This window comes from Mobula birostris, chromosome 26 (genome assembly GCF_030028105.1).
Source record: "Mobula birostris isolate sMobBir1 chromosome 26, sMobBir1.hap1, whole genome shotgun sequence".
Lineage (NCBI taxonomy): Eukaryota > Metazoa > Chordata > Chondrichthyes > Myliobatiformes > Myliobatidae > Mobula > Mobula birostris.
The window spans coordinates 49,441,986-49,463,856 of NC_092395.1; the positions used below are offsets into that span (position 1 = coordinate 49,441,986).

The following is a 21,871-nucleotide window of genomic DNA, read 5'->3' on the forward strand; positions in this document are numbered from 1 at the left end:
TCTGTTTTAGCTACAGAAAAGGAAGCAGAGAGAGGTGACATGACAGAAAAATATAACATTATGAGAGGAATAGACAAGGTACATAGCCAGTATATTTTCCCATGTTAGAGATGTCTAAATTAGAAGTCATAGGTTTAAGGTGAGAGGGAGGATCTGAGGAGTACTTATAAAGAGTAGTTGGTATTTGGAATGAGTTGCCAGAGGTGGTGTAGAGGCAGAAACAGCAATAACATTTAAGAGACATCTTGACAGGGACTTGAATGAGCAGGGCATAGAGAGAGAGAAGGAATTATTGCAGGCAAATGGGATTGATATAAAGGGCATAATAAGCCTGCTTCAATGCTGTAAATCTCTACAACTCCAAGTGACCTAAACATCAAGAAATATTTTGCTCACTTTGGAGAAGTGAATACATAATTCAGATTGGAACGAGTGCAGTAGAGGGAATGCTAAATATTTTAGAGAGAGATTAAATCAGGTCCTAGACTTGTCCTTTCAGGTGACTCTGCGAGTTCTTCTAGAGTCATGAAAGTGGCACCTCAACCAATATTAGCATTCCTACTTTACTGTTATTTATTTTACTGCTGTTGTACACTCATAAACTGTCTACATTCTAGTAACTACATGGCAAGGTACTACGCTGCTTACAAAACACTTTGCCACATTCTGTGGTTGCAAAGGATCTTATTTCAATGTAAATTATACAGAAGAAAAGATATTGCAGAAAATTAAGAGTAATCTATTATATAATAAATGATAAGTAAACTACAATTTAATGATTATTTAGCAATTAGTAATCTCATGCATACTACAAACAAGTTTGATTAGCTATTTCCATCCTATCTTCAATTTATCTCCTGTTGAAACTCCAACCAAAGCATTTTTTAAAAACCTACAGAACCAATGATTCCAACACTGTTTGAGTTGGCATAACAGCTTCTGTTCTCTGTCAATTTAAAGCTTATTTGCAATTCTACAACCAATTATCTTATTACACAAAATAAATACCATCCTTACCGATGCAGATGAATTCTCAGTCTACCAATACCTTTACTTTCAATTTTAATCCAGTTTTAAAATCCCTTTTAAAGCCTTACCTCTCCAACTTCTGGTTCAAAGTCTCTTTACCCTTCCCTCACCTTTCCTTTAAGGCTATGCATAAAACAACCTTGTCCCCCCCCAAACAAAAAAAAAACCCAGTCCTTCCAATATCTCTTTGGGTCTACAATGTTTTTCTGAAATACTCTTACGGGGCACCTTAGAATTTTAACTCCGTCGTAAGCATCATTCAATGTAGTTTGTTTGTCAGTAAAAGGTGAAGCAATAATTGGCTTACCTTCACCAGAGGTGCCATTAATCCTGCTGGGAGATCAAAATATGGCACATTGGGCACTAAACTAGGGTCATCGGGACTGATCTGTGGTGGAGGTGGCCCCTGACGACGGATATGTGGAGGCTGTCCATTGAAACCAGGGGGAGGACCACCAAAATCTGGATGCTGAGGTCCACCCCAAGGAGGAGGTTCTCCCATTCCGGGTGGAGGTAATCTGTGTGGAGGATGGTGAGGGGGGCCCATATCTGGAAATATATGCAAGAAAATCGTTAAGTCAGATTTCTGTGCCTTGTCCGGCCTTTTGAAAACATAACTATCACTTAATCTAGAGATGGCGTCAAAGATATTTAGATGTACTTTTACTGAAGGTTTTGTTTAAGGTTTGTGGCTGTAAAGGAACATTAGAATTTTCTAATGTAGATTTGATGAAATCATCAAAAATCTGGTCAACAGACAGTAAACAAACAAGGTGGCATGAAAACAAATAGCAGGGCTCAAATTTGCACCAAAACATGGTTTTCATTAAAAATCTTTTTATTTGAAGCACACACATAGTTCTCAAAGCAAATACAATGCCTTGAAAAAAGTATTCAGCCCCGACAACCATTTTCATATTTTACTGTCTAGTTTTCTAAATTTAAAATATATTGAAGTAGGATTTTTTGAGCTAATGTGCAAAACATTGTGCATCATGTCCAATCAAAAGAAAAAAACACAAAACCTGTCAACAATTTACTAAAAATTTAAAAAAAAACAAGATTGTATAGCTGAACAAGTATTCATCCCCTTTGTAATTACACTAACTTTTCTTGGTAGTAATATTTACCTGAACAACTCACCCAATTTGTTGATGTAGAAAATTGAAGGACCACCTGTTTTTAATGAATTCCTAGGAATAAACAACAGCTGCCGCCCCCCCCCCCCCCATCACTGCAAGGTCCAACAGTATGGTAAATTTTCAACAAACCAAACCAAAAGGAAGACAAAAGAGCATTCAAGACAAGTCTGGGAAATGGTAATAGAGAGGCACAAACCTGGGGAAGGATACAAGACCATTTCAAATGCACTAAACATACTTCGGAGCTCAGTGCAGTCCATCATGAAAAAGTGGAAAAATATGAAACCACAGCCACACTGCCTTGATCAAGCACCCCTCTAAACGTAGTTGCTGGAGAAGAACAGCACCTGTAAGAAAGGCTACTAAGATGGCAAAAGACACTTGAGTGAGCTGTAAAGGTCAGTGGATGCAAATGGAGATGAAGTTCATGGCTCCAGTACCTCTAAGGCCTTGCACAAAAAGGGTATTTATGGAAGAGTGGCAAGCAAGAAGCCCTGGTTAAAACAAAAATAGAAGATAGTGTAAAGATGTGAAGAAGGTGTTATGGTCAGATGAAACTAAAGTGGAAGTTTTTGGCCTTAACATGTCATGTAAATCTAATACTCCGCATCAGCCAAATAACACTAATCCCTACTGAAAAGTAAGGTGGCGGTAGCATTGTGCTACAGGGCTGCTTTTCAACAACAGGGACTGGAAATCTGGGCAGGATTGATGGGAAGAAGAATGCTACTAATTACAGAGAGAACCTGGATAAAAACCTGCTCTCTTCCACCAGAAAGCTTAAACTGGGAAGGAAGTTCATTTTTCAGCAGGGCAACAACCCAAAGCAAACTGTCAGAGGAACCATGAATTGGCTCCAAATGAAGAAAATTAATGTCCTTCTCCAAAGAGACAACTAGCTGTAATAGCTGTGAGAGGTGGTTCAACTAAGTACTGAGCAAAGGGGGATGAATACTTTTGAATTGCTGACATTTCAGTTATTGAATTTTTAGTCTTACATGCTTTACAATTTTCCCTGTCTTTTGGGCTGAACTGTGAAATCATGCAATTCAGAAATAAAAATTCTCATTTAAAATTCATCAAAATCCCTAGCTGTAATCCTCATTTATGTGAACATTCCCAAACCAAAATCCGTGGATGAACCAGGAGGTATGTCGCCTGCTGAAGGCTAGATCTGCGACATTCAAGGCTGGCAACCCAGGTCTGTACCAGAAAACCAGGAATGACTTTCAGAGGGCTATTTCAAGGGCAAAGAGACAATTTCGAATGAGGTTGGAGGCGACATTGGAGGTATGACAACTCTGGCAGGGTTTGCAAAACATTACTTCCTACAAAGCGAAACCCAATGGCATGAATGGCAGTAATGCTTCACTACCAGATAGACTCAGCACCTTCTTGCCCGGTTTGAAAGGGAGAATATAACTAGAGCTGTGAAGATCCCCGCTGCAACCAGTGACCCTGTGATCTCTGTCTCGGAGGCTGATGTTAGGCTGTCTTTAAAGAAGGTGAACCCTCTCAAGGCAGAATGACCCGAAAGAGTACCTGGTAAGGCTCTGAAAACTTCTGCCAAACAACTGGTGGGTGTATTCAAGGATATTTTCAACCTGTCACTTCTACGAGTGGAAGTTCTCACTTGCTTCAAAAACGCAACAATCATACAAGTGCCTAAGAAGAATAATATCAGCTGTCTTAATGACTATCACCCAGTAGCACTCACATCAACAGTGATGAAATGCTTTGAGAGATTGGTCATGACTAGACTGAACTCCTGCCTAGCAAAGACCTGGACCTACTGCAATTTGCCTATGGTTACAATTGGTCAACTGCAGATACAATCTCAATGGCTCTTCACAAAGCCTTAGACCACCCGGACAATACAAACACCCATGTCAGGATGCTGTTCATCGTCTATAGCTCAGCATTTAATATCATCATTCCCACAATCCTGATTGGGAAGTTGCAAAACCTGGACCTCTGCACCTCATTCTGCAACTGAATCTTCATCTTCCTAACCGGAAGACCACAATCTGTGTGAATTGGTGATAATATCTCCTTCTCACTGATGATCAATACTGGTGCACCTCAGGGCTATGTGCTTAGCCCACTGCTCTGCTCTATCTATACCCATGACTGTGTAGCTAGGCATAGCTCAAATATCATCTATAAATTCGCTGATTATACAACCATTGTTGGCAGAATCTCAGATGGAGATGAGAGAGCGTACAGGAGTGAGCTATACCAACTGGTGGAGTGGTGTCGCAGAAACAACCTTGTATTCAACGTCAGTAAGATGGAAGAGCTGATTGTGGACTTCAGGAAAGGTAAGACAAAGAAACACATACCAATCCTCATAGAGGGGTCAGAAGTGGAGAGAGTGAGCAGTTGCAAGTTCCTGGGTGTCAAAATCTCTGAGGACCTAACCTGGTCCCAATATACCGATGCAGTTATAAAGGCGGCAATGTAGCGACTAGGAGTTTGAAGAGATTTGGTATGTCAACAGAAACACTCAAAATTTTCTATAGATGTACCATGGAGAGCATTCTGACAGGCTGCATCACTGTCTGGGATTGGGGTCAGATGGGCTACTGCGCAGGACTGAAAGAAGCTGCAGAGGATCATAAATTTAGTCGGCTCCATCTTGGTTACTAGCCTACAAAGTACCCAGGACATCTTCAAGAAGTGGTGTCTCAGAAAGGCAGCATCCATCATTAAGGACCTCCAGCACCCAGGGCATGCACTTTTCTCACTGTTACCATCAGGTAGAAGGTATAGAAGCCTGAAAGCACACACTCGGCGATTCAGGAACAGCTCCTTCCCCTCTGCCACCTGATTCCTAAATGGATAGTAAAAAAGTGAGGACACTACCTCACTTTTTTAAATATATATTATTTCTGTCTTGCATGATTTCTAATCTATTCATGTATACTGTTAATATTTATTTTATATTTTATTATGTATTTTAATAGTATACTGTAATATTTATTTATTATTATATATTTCTCTTCTTCTATATATGTACTGCATTGAACTGCTGCTGCTAAGTTAACAAATTTCACGACACATGCTGGTGATAATAAACCTGATTCTGAACAAAGGGTTGGAGGCAGAATGCTTTTTTATGGTACTGTATGAACACAGGTGATGATTTACCCCTTTGCACCCAACTCTGTTCTCCACCTGTACCTAAATTCAATACTTTCTGTATTCAGGACTGTCATTTTCCATACCTTCTTGCATCATAGAAAGATGTCATTTCAGCCCATCAAGTCTATGCCACCTTACAGAAGAATCTTACTCTCCATTAATTTTGTCTGTAACCTACTCTTCCTACATTCCAATCAACTCCTTTCAGGTTCTGCCAATCACCTAGGGGAAACTTGCAGTGGGCAATTCAAACATGAGGAATTCTGCAGATGCTGGAAATTCAAGCAACACACATCAAAGTTGCTGGTGAACGCAGCATCTCTAGGAAGAGGTACAGTCGACATTTCAGGCCGGGACCCTTCGTCAGGACGAAGGGTCCCAGCCTGAAACGTCGACTGTACCTCTTCCTAGAGATGCTGCTTGGCCTGCTGCGTTCACCAGCAACTTTGATGTGTGTTGCTTGAATTTCCAGCATCTGCAGAATTCCTGTTGTTTGAATATTATTCTTTTATAGGTTTGGAAGTAGGGTTCCTACCCCGGGGTTTGTAATGGACAAAATAAACTGAAACATAAACATCTGCTTTGCACAGAATTTCCTGCAATTCTATGGCATTGTAGCTGCTGTGTATTTACCAGTGATTCCTGTTTTGAATCAGAAGACTGAAGGACATTTTCTCTCAAAACTTGAAATCCAGACTGACATTGAATCAATAGTGCTGCACAATCTCAGTTTCGCTCCTTTGATGGGACTTTAATATAAGCCTCTATCTTCTAAGGAGAATACAAAATATTCCGAGACAATATTTTGAAGATTAGGGCCGATTTCTAGACTTCCAGAACAAGATTTTATCCTCCATTAAACATTCCTATAGTACTCTTTATGCTTTGTGCAAAATACATTTCCTACATCCCTAAGGATGTAGGAAATGTATTTTAAAAGTTCTGAACTGGACTGGAGAACTCTTTTAAGACGTTGTGCAATAGGGAACACAAAGATTGATACCCAAAAATATATAGAAATGAAGTACTGAAATCAGCTTGAACTGACTGTAATATGGAGAAAAAAAATCATTATCAATCAGAACTCCTCTACACAACTACTTACCTGGTGGAAAGTCTCCCTGTTGATAGTCAAAATGGTGAGGGGGATAGGGGGGACGATCAAAGTGATGCCGTGGGGGGAAATCATCTTGCATGAACCGTGGTGGGATACGGTTGAAGTTGTGAGGATGTGGTGGCTGGTTAAATGGTGGGTGCTGCTGGTGTGGTTGGAAAGGGGGTTGCTGGCGGAAATGGGGAGGCCTCTGCATTCTAAATGGTGGATCTCGCTGCCCCCCCCAGGGGGGCTCATGCTGATTGTTCCAGGAGGGATCATACTGGTTATTCCAGGATGGCTCATGTTGATTGTTCCATGGAGCTTCCCGCTGGTTGTTCCAATTTTGTTCCCGCTGGTCGTTCCACATCCCTTCATGGTTGTTATTCCAGGGCTGGCAATGAGGTGGTCCCTGGTGTGGAGGATTAAAACCCTGATCAAACTGGCAGTGGAGATAAAAAAAAAGATACATTCTAATTGTTAACTGAACATTAAACTAATATGATTTAGTTGCAATTATTGACACTGTTCTGCATATTTTTAACAATAGCATCATATTAAGCAAGAGAAACAAGGTTGATGATGGCTACTTTAATTTAGTCAAATTTATCTAACACAAGTGGGGCAGGTTTGGATTAAAGACCCAGCTTATATCCTTGCCTAATTTAATGTACAGACTAATGACTGCTTTGCTGTTATAACTTGAGTACTAAAACATAATTAAGATACAAGTGGCCATATCAAGACATGAAAAATCAAAGGGCAATTAGTTGGATTAAATGTCTATTTTAAACATACCTAACAGTTGCAAACTCTTTACATTCAGTAATCTATTATTATAACACTATAATGTGCAAAAGATATCAAATACTGAAAGGCCTGGATAGAATGGATGTTTCCATTCATAGGAGAATTCTAAAATTTGAGGGCAAAGTCTCAGAACAAAGGGACATCCCTTTAAAATTGAGATGAAGGCGGCTGTAGAGGACGTGTCTCTGAATATAATATATGGCAGAAATTGATAGTTTCTCGATTGGTAAAAGGGGTTAAGAGTTATAGAGAAAAGGAAGGAGAATAGGGCCGAGAAAAACAGCCATGATTAAATGGCAGAGCAAACTCAGTTGGCCCAATGAGGGTCTAATTCTGCTCCTAAATCTTATGGTCTAGAGTGATTTAAAAAAATTATTAGCAACTCTTTATTGTATCATGCTTGTTTCTCCCAACAGTTAGTAGCTTTTAAATACTCTCCCTTTTTATCATACAATAAATAACTACTTGCAGGAGAAAACCACAAAAATTATTTATTTATTTAGAGATACCGTGTGCACCAACCAGCAATTTCCAATTTAACCATGATGCCCCAGCAGGGCACCAGTTAGCGTGACACTATTACAGCTCAGGGTGTTGTGGAGTAAGGAGTTCATTCCAGCGCTGTTCTGCAGGGTAACTCTGTACGTCTTCCCCGTGGAATGCGTGGTTTTTCTCCCTGTGCTCCGGTTTCCTCCAACAGTCCAAAGACATACTGATCATTGTAAACTGTCCCATGATTAGGTCAGGATTAAATCGGGGTTACTGGGGGTTGCCAGAGCAGCACAGCTCGAAGGGCCAGAAGGGCCTACTCTGCATCATCTCTAAATATATAAAATAAGTAACTCCAGCCTAATCACAGAACAGTGTGGCGCATGGCCAAGTGGTTAGGGCGTTGGACTAGCCATCTGAAGGTCGTGGGTTCGAGCCTCGGCCGAGGCAGAGTGTGTGTCCTTGAGCAAGGCACTTAACCACACAATGCTCCAGTCTACCCAGCTGAGGATGGGTACCAGCAAAAAAAAAAATGCTGGGGGTTAACCTTGCGATAAACTGGTGCCCTGTCTGGGGGGGCGGGGGGGTAGTCTCGTACTCTCAGTCTCTTCACATCACAGAAACCGGCATAATGATGGGCCACAAGGCACGTGACAGACTTTAATCACAGAACAATTCACAAGGACCAATTAACCTACTAACCGGTACATGTTTGAACTGTGGGAAGAAACTGGAGCACCCAGAGAAAACCCACACATTCCATGGGGAGGACATACAGACTTCTTGCAGATGATAATTGGAATTGACCTCCAAACTCCAACACCCTGAGCTGTAATAGTGTCGTGCTAATTGCTATGCTACTGTGACACACATTCAAAATATTCAAACCACCTGCAAAATGAGCGAGATGGATCACAAACCAAGAATGTTCACACATGTATAGACATTAGATAAATATACTGTACATTTATGATTAATAGTTTGTAACCTTTCATAATAACTACTTGTTAGTATACAATTGGCTGTGGTATATATCAAATTTAGGTAATACATACTGAACTTAAGGCACAGACACATACCACCCGCCGATGGAGTTCTCCATAATTTTCCCTGGCCTCTTCTCTAAGTAGTGCTTGCAATCCCCTAGCAGCCCTTGCTTCCAGAACATGCTCCAACTTTTGAACAAATGAAGTTGTGAATGGTTCATGAATGTAATATTCGTATATCAGGGAGTTCCTACAGTCTGCCTTTGTATAATTTATCCACATTGTACAGCACCTGCTTACTCACTCAAGAGAAACCAATAAATTATGGAATAACAAAACATTGAACATAACACAGTACAGACACTTCAGCCCAGGACTTTGTGTCGACATTTTAATTTATTCTAAAATCAATTTAACCCTTCTGTCCCACTTAGTGATGATTTATGTTCACTAAAAGCACTGATAAAATGGTGACTATTAGCTGAAGCCATAGCTCATTGAATTGAGGACAAATGTTTGATCGAATGAGGCAACTGCCGAGGGATAAGGTAAAAATAATAAGGTTAACAGGCAGCTACTTTATTCGCAGGATGAGAATTAGAGCTGTCTCATGAGGATTTCTGTTGGGCCCTTAACTGAAAAAAAGAACTCTGACAAAGAGGACCACAAGAGGATAATAAGCATGAAAGGAGTAGGATAAAATGACAAAAGGGATGATGGTGCATGGCAAAAGCAATATGATGCTGAGATAAGTAAATCAAGGAGCTGGACTGTGACCAATCACCAAGCAGGAGTATGTGAATACAGCCATCTTTTCAATCAAGTCCATGTTCAAGATTAAACACGCAAAACTTTGTGGCGGTGTTTCCGAGTTGGACTGTGACCAATCACCGAGGATTTATTGAAAAGGATGAATAAAATTAACGCTAGTCCAAGGGGACTGGCCATTGTTTTGAGTGGGTCAGCATCAGGAGTAGCTTTGGCTCATTAGCCTTCGGTGAAGTAAAGTATCTGGAGAGTTTCCCTTTTTGTCCTTAATTCTTCATTCCTTATCTGTTAGAGCAAAATAGTGTAGTGAGAATGGCTCCAGGGGCAGTGTTTTGTTCTGTGTGTAAAATGTGGGATTCTGGGAGACCTCCCAGATAAACACATCTGCACCAGCTGTGCCAAGTTGCAGCTCCTCAGAAAATGTATTAAAGAACTGGAGCTGCAGCTTGATGACTTACAGTTCGTAAGGGAGAATGAGAAGCTGATAGACAGGAGCAATAGGGAGTGCTATCCTCTGTGTTGCAGGAGACAGATAACTGGGTGACCATCGAGAGAAGGAAGGGCAATGCACAGCCAGTGCAGAGTACCACTGAGGCCATTCCCCTCAATAATCAGTACATTACTTCAGGTACCGCTGAGGGATCGACCTACTGGGGGGAGCCGCAGTGACTAGGTGGATCTCTGGCACTGAGTCTGGTGCTGTCACTCAGAGAAAAGAGAGGTGAAGAGGACTGCAGTGGTGGTAGGAGATTCCAGTCAGAGGAACAGAGACGAGACTTTGTAGGCATGGTAGAGACATCCGAATGGTACGTTGCCTTCCAGGAGTCAGGGTCAGGGATGTCTCAGTCAGGGCCTTGGCATCCTGAAGGGGGAGGGTGAGCAACCTCAAGTCTTGGTGCATATTGGCACCAATGACATAGGTTGAAATGGTGAGAAGGTCCTGAAGAGAGATGTTAGGGAGCTAGAGAGCAATCTGAAAAACAGTGAGTATTCTCTCGATTGTTGCACATACCACATGCCAGTGAGGGTAGGAATAGGATGATTTGGTAGGTGAATGCATGGCTAAGGAACTGGTGCAGGGGACAGGGGTTCAGATTTATGGATCATTAGGATCCCTTCTGTGGAAGGTATGACCTGCACAAAAAGGGCAGATTACAACTGAATCTGAGGGGGACCAATATTCTTGTGGGCATGTTTGCTAGAGTCGTTTAAAACACTTTGGCAGGGGAATGAGAACCAGAGTGATAGTGCTGAGGATTAAGTCAACAGGATGAGTTCAAATGTAAAAGGCAAACAAAATCAGAAAGGGTGAAAACAGGACTGAAGGTGAAAAAGGATCTTGTGTTTTTCCAGTGTACATGACTAATAAACTCTTCCAGCCAGGAACAGGTATCGATTATAACCGCTGTTTTGATGACAAACTGCCATCTTCATCAGGGATGATGCCTGAGCATGTCTAGTTCAGTGGTATTTATACCCCTGTACTCCATCTCTCATGATTGGTTAGCCCTCATCTAATTAGGTGTCAGTTCTTCGACTTTGTTAAAATTCTTTTCCTTCAACTTTATTCCAATGTCTTCCTTTACCAGGCGGTCCCAAGGAAGCCACTGGCGCAGCTCAGTAGTTTTGTGCCTAAGTCAATCCGATGGCCACTGTGAATGCAGCAAAATCAATCAGTCCCTTAAAAGGGCTGATGGAAAAACCAGGAAAGCCAACAACGAGGAAGAACCTGCCTCTACTGCCAGTCTTCCCTATATTTCTACAGTTTCTGGAAGGATCGCCAGGATCCTGAAAAACATATCGGATTAATACCATTCACGTACCAGTAAGGAATCTCAAATCACAGCTTATGAGGGTCAAAGATGACCCAGGTCTCAGGTCAGCTGGTGATTACAGGATTCCCTGTGAATGTGGGGCAGCGTATATTGGCCAGAAGGGATGCACGGAGGAAAACACATCAAGGAGCACAAGAGATGTATCCTTTTGGATTACCCGCAGAAATCAGTGGTAGCAGAACACTGCATTCTCAATGGCCATAGGATTGACTTCAACGGCACAAAACTACTGTGCCACGCCAATGGCTTTTGGGATGCCTAGTAAAGGAAGCCATTGAGATAAAACTAGAGGAAAAGAATTTTAACAAAGACAAAGGTCTCACTCTAAGAAAGAACTGGAATTCCTTTGCAACCAAGGTAGGAGAGTGGGAACTTAATTGGATGAGGACTAAATAATCAGGAGGGACGGATTACGGGGGTATAAATACCGCCGGACTAGACATGCCCTAGCATCATCCCAGATTAATATGGCAGAGTTGTCATCGAAACAACAGTTATAATTGATACCTGTACCTGGCTGGAAGCCCAAGAAGAGTAAAGTAGAATAAAGTTGAATAAAGTAGATGAACTTGTAGCACAGTTACTGATTGGCATGTATGACATTGTGGGCATCATTGAATCAAAAGGACAGGCAGGTAGGCAGAGGGGGTGGGGTGGCTCTGTTGGTAAAATATGAAATCAAATCATTAGAAAAAAGTAACATAGGATCTGAAAGTGTTGAATTGTTGTAGGCAGAGCTAAGAAATTGCAAGGGTAAAAAAGACCCTGATGGGAGTTATATACAGGCCCTCAAACAGCAATAAGGATATGGTCTACAAATTACAACGGGAGATAGAAAATGCATGCTTAAAGGGCAATGTAACAATAGTCACAGAGGATTTCAGTATACAGGTTGATTGGGAAAATCAGGTTGGTGCTGGATCCCAAGAGAGAAAATTTCTAGAATGCCTATGAAATGGCTTTTTAGAGTAGCTCATGGTCGAATGCACTAGGGGACCAGTTATTCAGGATTGGGTGTTGTGCAATGAACTGGAATTGATTAAGCATCTTAAGGTAAAGGAACCCTTAGGGGCCAGTAATCATAATATGATAGAATTCACCTTGTAATTTGAGAAGGAGAAGCTGAAGTTAGATATATCAGTATTACAATGGAGTAAGGGAATTAGAGAGGAATGAGAAAGGAGTTGACAGAATTGATTGGAAAAGAATTCTGGCAGGGATGTCAGCAGAGCAGCAATGGCCAAAATTTCTGGAAGTAATTCAGAAGGCATGGGATATATACATCCCAAAGAAGTAGTAGTATTCGAAAGGCCAGATGACCGAACCCGTGACTAACAAAAGAAGTCAAAGCCAACAAAAAAGCCAAAGAGAGAGCATATAATATAGTGAAAATTAGTGGGAAGTTAAAGGATTGGGAAGCTTTTAAAAACCAAAAGAAGGCAACTAAAAAAGTAATTAAGGAGGAAAATATCAAATACGAAAGTAAGCTAGCCAATAATATTAAAGAGGAAGAGGATACCAAAAGTTTCTTCAGATACATAAAGTCAACTGGACCAGATGGTATACACCCGGGGGTTCTAAAAGAGGTGACTAAAGAGACTGGGGAGGCTTTACTAATGATCCTTCAAGAATCAACTGATTCTGACATGGTTCCAGAGGAGCGTAAGATTGTAAATGTCACTCCACTCTTCAAGAAGGAAGAGAGGCAGAAATAACAAAATTATAGGTCAGTTAGTCTGACCTCAGTGGTTGGGAAGATGTTGGATGTGATTTTGGGGTAGTTGGAGGCACATGATAAAATAGGCCATATGGTTTCCTCAAAGAAAAAGTTTGTCTGACAAATCTGTTGGAATTCTTTGAGGAAATAACAAGCAGGATTGACAAAGGAGAATCAGTAGACATTATGTATTTAGATTTTCAGAAGCCCTTTGACAAGGTAACAAACGTGAGGCTGCTTAACAAGTTAAATACCCATGGTATTATAGGAAAGATACTACCATGGATAAAGCAGAAGTTGATTGGCAGGAGATAAAGAATGAAAATAAAGGGAGCCTTTTCTGGTTGGCTGCCGGTGACTAGTGGTTTTCCACAGGGGTCTGGGTTGGTGGGGGAGAGGGAGTCTGTAGTACAATCCCATCAGTGTAATTGCACCCTTCCTGTTCCTGAGCTCTGCCCAAATAGACTCAGTGTCTTACCCCTCCATTACGTCTCCCCTGAGTGCAGATGTTATTTTGTCCTTGGTTAGTAGTGCAACTCTCCCTTTACCCTCTCCTCAATCTTTTCTAAAACTTTGAAAACCTGGTATGTTAATCATCCACTCCTGCCCCTCTCTCAACCAAGTTTTAGTGCAATTTCAGTACTGGCTACAACATCACAGTTCCATGTACTGATACATGCTCTACGTTCGCCACTCTTACCCATAATATTCCTAGCATTAAAATATACACACTTCCAGCTATCCGACCCATCGTACTTGTTATTTCGATTTTGCCTTTCAATACTTTCCCTGACATCTACCTTCCTTTGGTGACCTGGTGCTCCAATTCCCAGCCCCTTGCAAACTTCATTCCTACATGTACTAGCCTGTAACACAGGGAGTAATCCGGAGATTACAACCTTGGAGGTCCACTCTTCAGCCTCGTTCCTAAGTCGAAATACTCACCACATAGGACCTCTTCCCCTTTGCTGCCTATGTCATTGGTGCGAATGAACATCACGACCTCTGGCAGTTCCCCCTTCCCCTTGAGAATATCCTGCAGCCTCTCCAAAATATCAAGGACCCCAGCACCCGGTAGGTAACACATCATCCTGGTGTCTCTTCTGCGGCCACACAATCACCTTTCTATCCTCCTAGTTATTGAGTCCCCTATAACTACTGCATTGCCCGGCTTTACCCTTCCCTGTTGAGCCTCAGAGCTGCTGCCAGATCTGATGTGTCATCCCCGCATAACAGTATCCAAACAGGCATACTTGTTGCTAAGGTGAACGGCCACAGGAGAATCCTGTACTGACTTCTTAATCCCTTTCCTTCTCCTAGTGATCACCCACCTACTGTCCTAAACCTGTAATCCAGATGTGACCATCTCTTCAGAAGTCTCGCCTATAATATCTTCAGCCTTCCGAATGATCCTGAGTATGTCCAACTCCAGCTCCATCTCCCTGACCTGGTCAGTCAGGTGCTGAAGTTGGGTGCACTTCCCACAGATGTAGTCATCAGGGATACCATAAGGTATCCTGAATTCCCACATCTGACAGGAGCATTCCATACTGACTACTCTACAAAAAAGAAAAAGGTTTACCTCTTCTTAACTCTACCTTCACCTGTTCATGCTGAAGCCTGTTAAGCCAAAGCCTTAACACTCTATCACCGCCACACTCAAACAGTGGCTACTCCACTAAAGCCTGCTGAGTTTAGAGACCTTTGGTGATCTGCTCCTTTTATCCTCTCTCGCCCGACTTTCTTCGGGCAGTGACACCAATGCTCACACTCATGCCTGAGCCACCAAAAAAAGACCAGATTTACCCAAGTCTGCTCTTTTTATACTCAAACACCAAACTTTGGTAGGCCTCTGATGCCGACACGTTACATGCCTGTGCAGCCCAATTTTTCATTGTAGACTTCATCAATTGAAAATACACTGGGAACAAAAGAGCCCCAGTCAAAAAAAAAGCAAAGTAACTTGAGGACTATTAAAAATGTAAACACAAGGAAATCTGCAGATGCTGGAATTTCAAGCAATACACATAAAAAACTCTGGTGAACGCAGCAGGCCAGGCAGGTGAACGCAGGCCAGGCAGGTGAACGCAGCCCCTCCAGGTCTCAGCCCAAAACTTTGACTGTACAGATGCTGCCTGGCCTGCTGTGTTTACCAGCATTTTTTAATGTATGTTGCTTGAGGACTATTACTTAGTTCTGCTATAATGAATTAGCCCTATTCCAAAACTTTCCTACTGATTTATCAGTTTCATGTATGCATTGCGCTCATCACTACCGGAGGTATTCCCTTAATCAGTACCTGTTGTTGTTGCCCCCAGAGAGGCATTGCAGGTCGTTCAAACCAAGGTGGCTTGGAAGAAGAGTGTTCATGCTGCCCAGGTCCTCGCTGTCCCCCTGGAGGAGGCTCCTGTCCTCCAGTTGGCACACTTTCAGGAAGGGGATGAGGTGGCTTGGCTTCCTCTGTAACATACACAGGTTTTAAAATTTGATTGCTCAGAAACACTACATAAACACATCTTCAGAATATCCCAGGGAGCTCACATTCCATGTCACAGAATATACAAAAGCAAGAGGCTGGGTATTAAATCAAAATTTATCAATGAGCTATGAACAGTCCTGCACCATGAAAAAGGTGGTCTTTCCATCACACTTGCATAGTAGCACTTCAGGATCAACTACCATCACAAACATGGACCCTGCTCTATGGGACTCAACATGCAGCATAAAACTTTTAAGTAAGTAACCTGGTGAGGGAATAAATGTGGGTCCTTCAATCCGAGGAGTGTATATTTAAAACATTTTCAAATGGGAAAAATCACCTCACACTACTTGCATTTGTGACAACTGAAATTTGTCCCATTTATTGTCCTGTTCAGTACTAGAAAACTGCAAGCACGTTCACTGATACAAAGGGACTCAGTTGGCTCCTACTCATTTCAAAATTTAAAATTTTTGATGAGCTAGATTTCCTGAACAAATATGGACTTCCAAGAATTGCACTTAGAAGCAACAATAAAAAGAATATTAATCCAAACTTCATTTTGCATACAGTTCTTTGACCTTTTTAATATTACAAAGAAAAACATTTTGTCAGCCCCATTCCTCCAAATTCCATACCATTTCTTCTGCTACCACACCTGTTGAGTCTGTTGGAGAGAGTGCTGGCAGGTCCTGACTCTGGGGCAATGGGATGTGGGGTGGCGGTGCCTCAGGTTCCAATAACGGCTGTGGTTGCGGCTGTGACTGAGGCTGAGGCTGCGGCTGCGGCTGAGGAGGCTGAGTATGTTGATGTTTGGTGAGACTGTCCACAAACTCCTGATGTTGAGCCTTCAGGGTTTGGATCTGCTGCTGGAATGCCATTTGAATAGGTTGGACCACAGCAGCAAACTCCGTAATGAGAGATGCCTGTGGAATGCATCATCAGCAAGACAAATTTAGAATTAGCTGAAACCAAACCAGAGTAAGAGTCTCAAGTGATACATTCTCAGCAGAAGTGTTCTTTTTTAAAATCTAATCGCTGAACATAGAAATCTACAGCAAGTTACAGGCCCTTCAGCCCACAATGTTGTCCTGACCATGTAACCTACCCTGGAAACTGCCTAGAAATTCTCTGTTGCATAGCCCTCTATTTTACTAAGTTCCATGTTCCTAAGAGGATCTTAAAAGACCATACTGTATCCACCTCCACCACCGTCGCCGACGGTGCATTCCACACACCCATCACCCTGTGTGGAAAAATTTACCTGACATCCCCTGTGTACCTACTTCCAAGCACCTCAAGGCTATGCCCCTCAAGGCAAAGGTAATTTTAAATCACAGATTCTCAATTTGAGTCAACTGTCTCCTTCCCAAATCTGTCAAAGATTTTAACAAATAAATTCAGCACAGTGCAGTTTTTGATCAACTGCAGCTTCTCCAAACCTATGTTATTAAAACAGATAATCTGGTTCTTACATTCAGTGAAACTTTCCCATTTCCAAATGGCTACTGTATTTGCTTACTCTGCAACAATGACTACTCTTCAAAGCTGAAAGTTGGTGTGGGGCAACCAGAAATGATAGGAACAATATAATTCTAACCACCATTTCCTGCAGATTTTTTTTTGATATTTTATCCTGCAAATTCCATTTATATGATGCAGTAAATAGCATTTAATTGTATGACCAACTGTTTTATTAGAAATATATATGAATTACTTCTTTCAACATTTATCGTTAAAGTACAGGTGTCTCCTGCTTTTTGAACGTTCGCTTTACAAAACCTCACTGTTACAAAAGACCTACATTAGTACCCTATTTCAGAAGGTGTTTTCACTGTTACGAAAAAAAATCAACGCGTGAAAAAATCAGAGCGCAATAAAAGACAGCGTGCACCCCGAGCAGCCGCTCTCCCTCGGATTTGGAACTACTTTGCTTTAACACGTGCCTGTGAGCAGCCGTTTGCAAGATGAGTTCTATGGTATCGGAAAAGCCTGAAAGAGCTCGTAAGGGTGTTACACTTACGGTAAAACTAGACATAATTAAGCATTTTGATTGTGGTGAACGAAGTAAGGAAAAAGTGAGTTTGGCTTGTGGAAGCTGATGAACATGATGTTGAAGAGGTTTTGGCATCCCATGACCAAGAACTGATAAATGAAGAGCTGCTACAATTGGGAGAAAAAAGGATAACAATCGAAACCGAATGAGTAATGATAAAGTACGACTTTAATTTTGAAAGGGTACGTCGGTCTAGGAGATATTTGCAGGATGGTTTGAGTCCTTATTAAAGAACTGTGTGATAGAAAAATGTGCGAGGCTCAGCAGTCAAGCAAGCCTTCCACATCAGCCACAGCAGACAACGAACCTCGACCTTCGACATTGTGGCGGGCAGAGATAGGAGAAGATGAGCTTCCTGCTCTAATGGAAACAGATGATGAGATGACACCCCAGTGTCCCACCACCCCAACCCCCAGGCCACAGACAGATATTGTACCGATTCGCGGAGAATGCAGCAGTAGCCAGGAGGCACACAGCACATCTTTAAGGAAAAAGCCAAAATAAACATGCTAATTAATTAGGTGCCGCCAACATGTAATTGTCGGCCCAGATCAGAGATGACGCAATCGGAAATCGGCACTGATCTGGGCCGACAATTATGCATCGGGCGGCACCTAATTAATTAGCTTGTTTATTTCGGCTTTTTTCTTAAAGTTGTGCTGTGCACCTCCTGGCTACTGCTGCATTCCTGCATGCTTCGCGGCAATGTATCCCTCGGTGGCTTTGAGGGTGGGGGCCACTGCACCACCCAACCTGCAACGACTCAATCTAACACACCATCATGTGTGTGCTCGGCGCTGTCCCGATTCCGGTAAGTGATACTACACTGTACATACATTATTTCTACTCTATATAGGCTGTGTATTTTTACGTGTTATTTGGTATGATTTGGCAGCTTCATAGCTTAAAGGTTACTGGGGAGAGTGTTCCTGCCAACAGCACTTGCGTGAGATTTTCGCTACGGAGAACAGTTCAGTAACGATTGTGGATAAGTATTTCTACTTTATATAGGCTGTGTATTTATCATATCATTCCTGCTTTTACTATATGTTACTGTTATTTTAGGTTTTATGTGTTATTTGGCATGATTTGGTAGGTTATTTTTGGGTCTGCGAACGCTCGCAAAATTTTCCCATATAAATAAATGGTAATTGCTTCTTCGCTTTATGACATTTCGGCTTACAAACTGTTTCATAGGAACGCTCTACCTTTGGATGGTGGGGGAAACCCGTACTCCTGAACTCATCTACCACAGCCAGTTGGAGAGTTGAAATCTTGCTCCCAAAACAAGGTGCTTTGACCTTAAAGCTGTGTTATCTGCTGCATTGCTGATAAACATGCAATTTGTTTAAAGTTGTAAATGCAACTTCACTACCTTCAAACATTAATTGAGTGCAATATCGGTGTCAATTAAGTTCCATCAGCCAATATCCACGAGGTGTGAAAACAAGACTGCCAAACCATTTCATAGAACATCCTGAAAGGTCGCAGAGCAAGGAGACTTCTCATGACTATCATTACACTTCTGTGATTGGTGATAAATCTCAGCACAGACCATTCTTCAAGCTTACTGCCCAATCCAGTCTTTAATTTGTCAATATTTATATTTTAAGCAGTTACTGTGATGTTAGAAATTGGCCTCAGACCTTCAGCATTCTAACTGATATGGAGGGGACACAGCACAGCACAGAATTGGGAAAAGCTGCAGATTTGATATAATATGATAATATAATTTGATATAAGATCATAAAATTATAGAATTCATCCTGCAGTTTGAGAGGAAGAAGATAAAAATCAGATGCAACTGTATTACATTGGAGTAAAGGGAATTACAGAGGAATGAGAGAGGAACTGGTCAAAGTTGATTGGAAGGGGACATTAGCAGGTATATTGGCAGAACAGCAACGGCTGGAGGTTCTGAGGGCAAATTGGAAGGTACAGGATGGATACAATGATAAAGTAGTATTCTAAAGGGAGGATGAAGCATCCGTGGCACACTGCCTTGTGTAGCTGGATCCTGGACATCTGATCAGATCGCCGGCAAGTGGTAAGAGTGGTGTCTCTCACTTCTGCCCATCTGACCCTCAACACAGGTGCCCCTCAAGGCCATGTGCTAAGCCCTTTCCTTCACCCTCTATACACATGACTGTGTCACCACCCACAGCTTTGATCTGCTAATTAAATTTGCTGACGACACTACACTGATTGGCCTAATCTCAAATAATAGTGAGGCACCCTACAAAGAAGAAGTCATCACCCTGACACAGTGGTGTCAAGAAAACGACCTCTCCCTCAATGTTGCAAAAACAAAGGAGCTGGTTTGGGACTTCAGGAGGAATGGAGACAGGCTAGCCCCTATTGACATCAATGGGTCTTAACTCATGCTGACACAACTGTATTTCTATGTCACATTGACTATCTTGTTGTACATACTATTTATAATAAATTACTATAAATTGCACATTGTACATTTAGACAGACGTAACGTAAAGAATTTTACTCCTCGGAGGTCTCCTTTCAGCAGCCCATGGAGCAAGACGTGCTGGCGCTACTCCTTCCTTCTACAACTTACTTTCCATTGCTAGTTTTGTTTAAACTTTGAAGATTTATGACTTTTAGTGAAGGATTTACGATTTAATTAAGATGGCTGAAACCCGAACTGGAATCCAATTAAGACGTGGCAAAATTGTTTCCGAAGCTGAACAAACAAAGGAGTCAGAGGAAGTCTCTACTTCAGAAAGAATGTTTTCTTTGATGCAAGATATTAATATCAAGATCGGAATGGTGGTATTTACCAAGATTGATAAACTGACGAATGCTAACGAAAAACTTGAAAAAACGTCTCTGCTGTCCAGGAATCTTTGAGAAATCTAGAATTTCAATATCAGACACTTAAAAAGGACACTAATAGAATCGGAAGAGAACTGGAGACAGTGAATCAAGTAATTAATGAACAAGAATTAAAGATATCTACTATGGAAAAGAAAATTGTTGAGGTTTCTTTGGAATTATTAAGAACTAAGAAGAAAGTGACTGATTTGGAAAGCAGAAGTTGTAGGATGAATTTACGCATACTGGGTTTGCCTGAGAACATGGAAACCGGTGAGCCACTAAAGTTTCTCATGAATATGCTATACTCACTTTTTAGTGAGATACTTGAAGCCCCTCCCATGACAGATAGAGCTCACCGAATTCTCCGCCCGAAGTGTTCTGTTGAGTTGAAACCTCGCCCAGTGATTTTATGTTTGCATTACTTTACTACTAAAGAAGCAATTCTTCGAGATGCTAGGAAGCGGGGGAAGCTAATTTATAATGGAGCAGAGGTTTGCATAGTTGAAGATTTTGCCCCAGAGGTTTATGCAGAAAGAATATCAGGAAGTGATGGCTGAACTTTATAAGAAGAACTGTCATCCCTCTTTGCATCATCCAGCTCGTTTGAGAACTTCCCCACCTAATGCTCTCCCAAAATGATTTGACTCCCCAGAAGAGGCTTGGAAATTCACAAAGGAATTTAAGCCTGTCTTATGAGGCTGCGTATGAGGCTACCTAACAAGCTAAGAGCCTATGGTATTACAGAAAAGATACTAACATAGATAGAAGATTGGCTGACTGGCAGGAGGGGAAGAGTCGGAATAGAGAGGCCCTATTCTGGTTGGCTGCTGGTGACTAGTGATGGTAGGGGTTGGTATTGGGACCACTTCCTTCCATGTTATTTGTCAACAATTTGAACAACGGAATTGAGTATATTTAAAGGGGAGGTTGATAGGTTCTTGATTAGCAAAAGTGTCAAAAATTATGGGGAGAAGGTAGGAGAATGCGGTTGAGGGGAATACTAATCAGCCATAATGGAGTGGTGGAGCAGACTCAGTGGGCCGAACAGCCTAACCTGCTCCTATGTCCCATGGTCTCTAAGCTGAAAACTCAGCCAGCTCCATAATGGGCACTAACCTCCCCAACATCGAGGATATCTTTAAAAAGCGATGCCTGAAAATGGTGGCATCCATCATTAAGGATCCCCATCACCCAGAACATGCCCTCTTCTCATTACTGCAGTAGGATTTTGTTAATAAAACATGCAAGAGTCGTTTTATGTGCTTAACAAAGCCACAGCCCTTTACTTCCGTTACCAACAAAGCCAAAAACATTTGCCTTATTAGATTAAATTCAACCTTACTGTCATTTTGCCGAGTACAGATACAAAGCCAATGAAATAGTTAGCATCTGACCAGAAATGCAAGGAATAGTGTTATTTACAAAATAACTGCAAATAAAAAGTAAGTGCTACAGCACACAAATATAAAAGTACTGAGACAGTACAATATG

At 41.7% G+C, this 21,871-nt stretch overlaps 1 protein-coding gene across 3 annotated transcripts in view; it reads right to left on the minus strand.

The window, feature by feature from the left end:
• The window catches only part of cherp (calcium homeostasis endoplasmic reticulum protein), a 94,156-nt gene that overhangs the window by 40,242 nt on the left and 32,043 nt on the right, over positions 1-21,871 (minus strand). For 2 of the 3 annotated variants that reach the window (XM_072244543.1, XM_072244545.1), the window contains exons 8-11: positions 16,151-16,418; positions 15,313-15,473; positions 6,421-6,850; positions 1,337-1,578 (exon numbers count right to left, since the gene is read on the minus strand). In XM_072244543.1, coding sequence (XP_072100644.1) covers positions 1,337-1,578; positions 6,421-6,850; positions 15,313-15,473; positions 16,151-16,418 — 1,101 coding nt within the window. The remainder of the gene's footprint in view (positions 1-1,336; positions 1,579-6,420; positions 6,851-15,312; positions 15,474-16,150; positions 16,419-21,871) is intronic. The other variant, XM_072244544.1, reaches the window with a different exon arrangement.